Source organism: Pelophylax lessonae (assembly GCF_965119305.1).
Source record: "Pelophylax lessonae genome assembly, chromosome: 2".
NCBI classification, from domain to species: Eukaryota; Metazoa; Chordata; class Amphibia; order Anura; family Ranidae; genus Pelophylax; species Pelophylax lessonae.
The window spans coordinates 567,313,446-567,320,116 of NC_138769.1; the positions used below are offsets into that span (position 1 = coordinate 567,313,446).

At 45.6% G+C, this 6,671-nt stretch overlaps 1 protein-coding gene across 1 annotated transcript in view; it reads right to left on the reverse strand.

Moving 5' to 3' along the window:
- Positions 1-696, reverse strand: part of PRIM1 (DNA primase subunit 1) — a 34,726-nt gene extending 34,030 nt beyond the window's left edge. The window contains exon 1 of the mRNA XM_082246818.1: positions 532-696. Coding sequence (XP_082102944.1) covers positions 532-640 — 109 coding nt within the window. The 5' untranslated portion in view covers positions 641-696. The remainder of the gene's footprint in view (positions 1-531) is intronic.
- Positions 697-6,671: the final 5,975 nt, after the last annotated feature.

Consider the following 6,671-nt stretch of genomic DNA (forward strand, 5'->3'; position numbering starts at 1 on the left):
CATTGTTTACATTTCAAACAAATTAAGGTAACTTTGGGGGGTTTTTTTTAATTCATAAAAGTTTTTCCAACAAAAAAAAAACACGCGACTGAAAAATTGCTTCGCAAATACCATGTAACATAAAAAGTTGCAACAAATGCTATTTTATTCCCTAGGGTCTCTGCTATAAAAAAAATACATTTAACATATGGGGGTTCGGAGTATATTTCTAGCAAAAAAAAAAAAAGGATTTTTACATGTAGGAGTACCAGAATTGTCCCGGTAAGGAAGTGGTTAAGTACACCTGTGTGAAGGAGGCCTCACAAAGAAGAAATAGCTGTGATTCCAATTGCTGCGACTCAGAAAACCTAACTGATACAGAGACAACAGACAAATACAACATTGACTTATATAATGCCAACAACATCCGTGGCGCTGTATGCACAGCTATCCCTGAAGTACAGAGAGGCCGCTGTAGAAAGCGGTCACAGAGGTGTCTGTGGAGAGAACACAGGTCACAATGACATGACAGAGGCCCCGCTATGTTCTCACCGCCACCGTAGTTGAGCCATCTGAAGTACTGGTAGAAAGGGAAGAGCCTCCGGTAATAGAGCGGCAGCAGGTCCGGCAGGCTGGCGGAGTCATACACGGACAGATCCATAGGGTGACACGGCGCGGCCCGGAATCCTGACAGCAACAACACAAAGTGCGCGGGAAAAGAAGGAGCCAATCCCTACACCGCTCTCCCAGCACTACGTCATCGCCATACCGACCAGTGCGCCGAACTCTCGCGTCACTTCCGGGGGTGTGGACACAGGCATAGGGCGTGTTCTTGGTGGTGTGTGGGTAAAGTCTCAGGGGGTATTCGTGATCGTAGTGTGGGCGGGGTTAAAGGCGTCACTGGTTGAAAGAGTATAGTAGTCACCGTGTTGTCACTTGATACTACCAATATCATATCAACTAGTGCTATTAGTGATTCATAGAACAGCAGCATGCTCACCTGTAGTGTACGAAGAGACAGTATGTGGAATATTCATAATGATATTAAAAGAGAAGTACAGCCTAAGCTAGTTTGGCTGTACTTCTGTGGATCACAGGAGTGCAGTTTATTCTGCACTTCTGTGACCCGTTTTCAGCAGGCTGAAGCTCACTGTTGAAGTTGCAAAGCCGATCCAGGCTCAACGAAGGCAAGGATCCTGACCATATGGTCGGGATCCACTTACATGTCTGGACCGGCACCTGGCTCAGCCTCTCAGCAAGTTGCTCTCCTTTACAGGGTTAACAGAGAGCCAGTGACTGACAGCCACCCACTCTCTGCTCAGGGAGCTCTGAGAACCGAGCGATCAGCAGTGTTTGATCACTTGGTTCTCAGCCTTAGAGCCGGTGTAGTAAATTTTCCTTGACCCATGAGAATCCTCGACCGCTCACTTCCAGTGCGGCCGCGTCATTGAACAGCTGGCGTCACGTCACCGGTGCGCATGCGCAGAACATATTCTTCGGTCGAGGGAAATTTTACACCGGAGCAGAGCGCTGACTGAGAGGAGTGGCAGCTCTCTTGTGATGTCAGCGGAAGCACTCTGTCCAGCCCTGCCACTCGATAATGACACACCCCTAGAGAGAGGGGCGGGGATCGACTGTACATAACATTCTATGGGAGGTCGAGGAAAATTAAATAGCTGAATAATAGAGCTATATCCTCTGATCTTAGAGCTATATCCTCTCATTATAGAGCTATAGCCTCTCATTATACTGTAGAGCTATATCCTCTCATGGAGCTATATTCACTGATTATAGAGCTATATCCTCTGATCTTAGAGCTATATCCTCTGATCACAGAGCTTTATCCTCTGATTATAGAGCTATATCTTCTGATTATAGAGCTACATCCTCTCATTATGGAGCTATATTCTTTGATTATAGAGCTATATCCACTAAACTTAGAGCTATATCCTCTGATTATAGAGCTATATCCTCTCATTATGGAGCTATATTCTCTGATTATAGAGCTATATCCACTAAACTTAGAGCTATATCCTCTGATTATAGAGCTATATCCTCTCATTATGGAGCTATATTCTCTGATTATAGAGCTATATCCACTAAACTTAGAGCTATATCCTCTTATTATAGATATATCCTCTGGTTATAGAGCTATATCCTATGATCTTAGAACTATATCCTCTAATTATAGAGCTATAGCCTCTAATTATAGAGCTATAGCCTCTAATTATAGAGCTATATCCTCTCATAGAGCTATATTCCCTGATTATAGAGCTATATCCTCTGATCTTAGAGCTATATCCTCTGATTATAGAGCTATATCCTCTGATTATAGAGCTATATCCTCTCATTATGGAGCTATATTCTCTGATTATAGAGCTATATCCACTAAACTTAGAGCTATATCCTCTGATCTTAGAGCTACTGTATATCCTCTCATTATAGAGCTATATCTTCTGGTTATAGAGCTATATCCTCTCATTATGGAGCTATATTCTCTGATTATAGAGCTATATCCACTGATCTTAGAGCTATATCCTCTGATTATAGAGCTATATCCTCTGATCTTAGAGCTACAGTATCTCACAAAAGTAAGTACACCCCTCACATTTTTGTAAATATTTTATTATATCTTTTCATGTGACAACACTGAAGAAATAACACTTTGCTACAATGTAAAGTAATGAGTGTACAGCTTGTATAACAGTCTAAATGGGCTGTCCCCTCAAAGTTACTCAACACACAGCTATTAATGTCTAAACCGCTGGCAACATAAGTTAGTACAACCCTCAGTGAAAATGTCCAAATTGGGCCCAATTAGGCATTTTTCATCCCCGGTGCCCTGTGACTCGTTAGTGTTAGAAGGTCTCAGGTGTGAATAGGGAGCATCTGCGTTAAATATGGTGTTATTGCTCTCACTCTCTACTGGTCACTGGAAGTTCAACATGGTACCTCATGGCAAAGAACTGTCTGAGGATCTGAAAAAAAGAATTGTTGCTCTACATGAAGGTGGCCTAGGCTATAAGAAGATTGCCAAGGCCCTGAAACTGAGCTGCAGTACAGTGGCCAAGACCATACAGCGATTTAATAGGACAGGTTCCATTCAGAACAAGCCTTGCCATGGTTGACCAAAGAAGTTTAGTGCACGTGCTCAGCGTCATATACAGAAGTGGTTTTTGGGAAATAGACGTATGAGTGCTGCCAGCATTGCTGCAGAGGTTGAAGGGATGGGGGATCAGCCTGTCAGTGCTCAGACCATACGCCGCACACTGCATCAAATTGGTCTGTATGGCTGTCGTCCCAGAAGGAAGACTTTTCTAAAGATGATGCACAAGAAAGTCCTCAAACAGTTTGCTGAAGACAAGCAGACTAATGACATGGATTACTGGAACCGTGTTCTGTGGTCTGATGAGACCAAGATAAACCTATTTGGTTCAGATGGTGTCAAGCGTGTGTGGCGGCAACCAGGTGAGTACAAAGACAAGTGTGTCTTGCCTACAGTCAGGCATGGTGGTGAAAGTGTCATATTCTGGGGCTGCATGAGTGCTGCCAGCACTGGGGAGCTACAGTTCATTGAGGGAACCATGAATGCCCACTGTGACACACTTAAGCAGAGCATGATCCCCTCTCTTCAGAGACTGAGCCGCAGGGCAGTATTCCAACATGATAACGACCCCAAACACACCTCCAAGACGACCACTGCCTTGCTAAAGAAGCTGGCCAAGTATATCTCCAGACCTAAACCCTATTGAGCATCTGTGGGGCATCCTCAAACAGAAGGTGGAGGCGTGCAAGGTCTCTAACATCTACTAGCTCCGTGATGTCATCAAGGAGGAGTGGAAGAGGACTCCAGTCCAGTGGCAACCTGTGAAGCTCTGGTGAACCTAATGCCCAAGAGGGTTAAGGCAGTGCAGGAAAATAATGGTGGCCACACAAATATTGAAACTTTGGGCCCAATTTGAAAATTTCCACTTTGGGGTGTACTCACTTATGTTGCCAGCGGTTTAGACATTAATGGCTGTGTGTTGAGTTATTTGAGGGACAGCAAATTTACACTGTTAGGGTCCTTTCACACGGGCGATCCGATCCCCCTGTCAGTTTTTTCAGGCGGATCTGATCGGATGCTCCATGCACCTCTGTGGGGCAGTGGATGTCAGCGGTGATGTCCGCTGACACCCGCTGTTCTCCGATCCGATCCTGTCCGTGAAATCCGGATGGACGGAAACCCTGTTTTCCATCCGTCTGGCGGATCGGATAGGATCGGACGAGAACAGACAGGCGGTCCATTCTCATCCGATCTCCCCATAGAGGACAGCGGGGATCTGGCAGCTCCGTCTGCGCACGCAGAGCGGAGACAGAGCTGTCACCCACCTGCTCAGCGGGGATCGGCGGACCGATCCCCCGCTTAGCAGAACGGACCTCATCGGACGGTGCTCCAGGTCAAAGGACCCTTCTACAAGCTGTACACTCACTACTTTACATTGTAGCAAAGTGTCATTTCTTCAGTGTTGTCACATGAAAAGATATAATAAAATATTTACAAAAATGTGAGGGGTGTAGTCACATTTGTGAGATAATGTATATTCTCTGATTATAGAGCTATAGCCTATCATTATAGAGCTATATGCTCTAATTATAGAGCTATACCATCTCATTATAGAGCTATATCATCTGATTCAGTCTGGATTTCGGCCTCAACACTCCATTGAAACTGCTCTCCTAAAACTGACAAACGATCTACTAATGGCCAAGACCAATGGACACTATTCTGTACTCCTACTTCTGGACCTTTCTGCTGCCTTTGATACGGTTGACCATCCCCTCCTCCTCAAAAAAACTCCATGCCTTTGGTCTCCGTGACTCTACTCTTCACTGGTTCTCTTCCTACTTATCCAACCGCACCTTTAGCGTTATGTACAATTCTACTTCCTCCTCTCCTCTTCCCTTCTCTGTTGGGGTCCCCCAAGGCTCTGTTCTTGGACCCCTCCTATTTTCAAATTTACACCACCATCAGTTGATAGCCTCCCACGGCTTCCAATACCATCTCTACGCTGACGATACCCAAATCTATCTATCCACCTCTCATCTCTCTCCCTCAGTCTCCTCACGTATCACTAATTTACTATCAGATATATCGGTCTGGATGTCTCACCACTTCCTCAAACTCAATTCATCCAAAACCGAGCTTATCATTTTTCCTCCACCACGAGCCCCTTCCCCTGATTTCTCAGTCAATATCGATGGCACAACTATCAGCCCATCCCCGCATGCCAAGGTCTTAGGTGTTGCCCTGGACTCTGAACTCTCCTTCAAGCCCCACATCCAATCGCTGTCCAAATCTTGCCGCCTCAGCCTCTGCAACATCTCCAAAATACGCCCCTTTCTAACCAAAGCCCCTAGTTCACTCCCTGGTCATCTCGCGCCTTGACTACTGCAATTCCCTTCTCATTGGCTTACCTCTACACAGGCTATCCCCCCCTTCAATCCATCATGAATGCTGCCGCCAGACTCATCCACTTCACCAATCTCTCAGTGTCCACTGCTCCTCTCTGTCAAGCCCTCCACTGGCTTCCACTCACCCAACGAATCAAATTCAAAATACTTACAACATCTTACAAAGCAATCCACAGCTTAGCCCCCAGCTACATCACCAGCCTCATCTCAAAATACCAACCTAATCACTCTCTTCGCTCCGCTCAAAACCTCCTGCTCTCTAGCCCCCTCGTCACCTCCTCCCATGCTCGCCTCCAGGACTTTTCCAGAGCCTCTCCAATCCTATGGAACTCCTTACCCTTATCTGTCCGATTATCGCTTTTAGGCGATATCTGAAAACCCTCCTTTTCAGAGAAGCCTATCCTACTAACACCTAACAAATGTACCTCCATTTTCTCCATCAATCCATCCCCCACGGTTATTGCCTCTTGTTTCACTTGACTCTCCCTTCTAGATTGTAAGCTCTAACGAGCAGGGCCCTCTAGTTCCTCCTGTTTTGAACTGTATTGTAACTGTATTGTCTTCCCTCACATTGTAAAGCGCTGCACAAACTGTTGGCACTATATAAATCCTGTATTATAATAATAATAGCACTATATACTCTCATTATAGAGCTATATCCTCTAATCTTCGATCTATATCCTCTGATTATAGAGCAATATCCTGAAGTTATAGAGTTATAGCCTCACATTATAAAGCTATATCCTTTGATCTTTGTCTTTGTCTGGGGGCTGGATCATCTCCTTCAATCAGTTTCCCTGCAGCCCTCCCACTGGCGACTTGCCAAACACAACTCAAGTGAATTAACCCCTTACACGCCGATAGATCGGCTGGATCTGGATGAAAGCGGGACACAGCGAGACACAGGCTGGATGATGGGGGGACACAGGCTGCAAGATGGCAGGGACACATGCTGCGTGATGGCAGGGGACACATTTTGGGGTTGTAAGCCCAAAATTTCCTGGTCAACTTTTTCTAGGGCCTCTTGAGAGTATGTGGTCCCCGGCCCGTATGGCACAGCAGGAAGTGCTGGATACCGTAGGGATCCCTTGACTCTTAGCTATTCAACGGTACCTGCATAGAGTACTAAAGTCTACCCCAATAGATAGTAAATTGATAGTAAGATATATTATATTTACTTGTTTTACATTTCTTCCGTTGCGTGTGTCCTGCTGTGAGCCAGGCTCCCCCCACCTCTG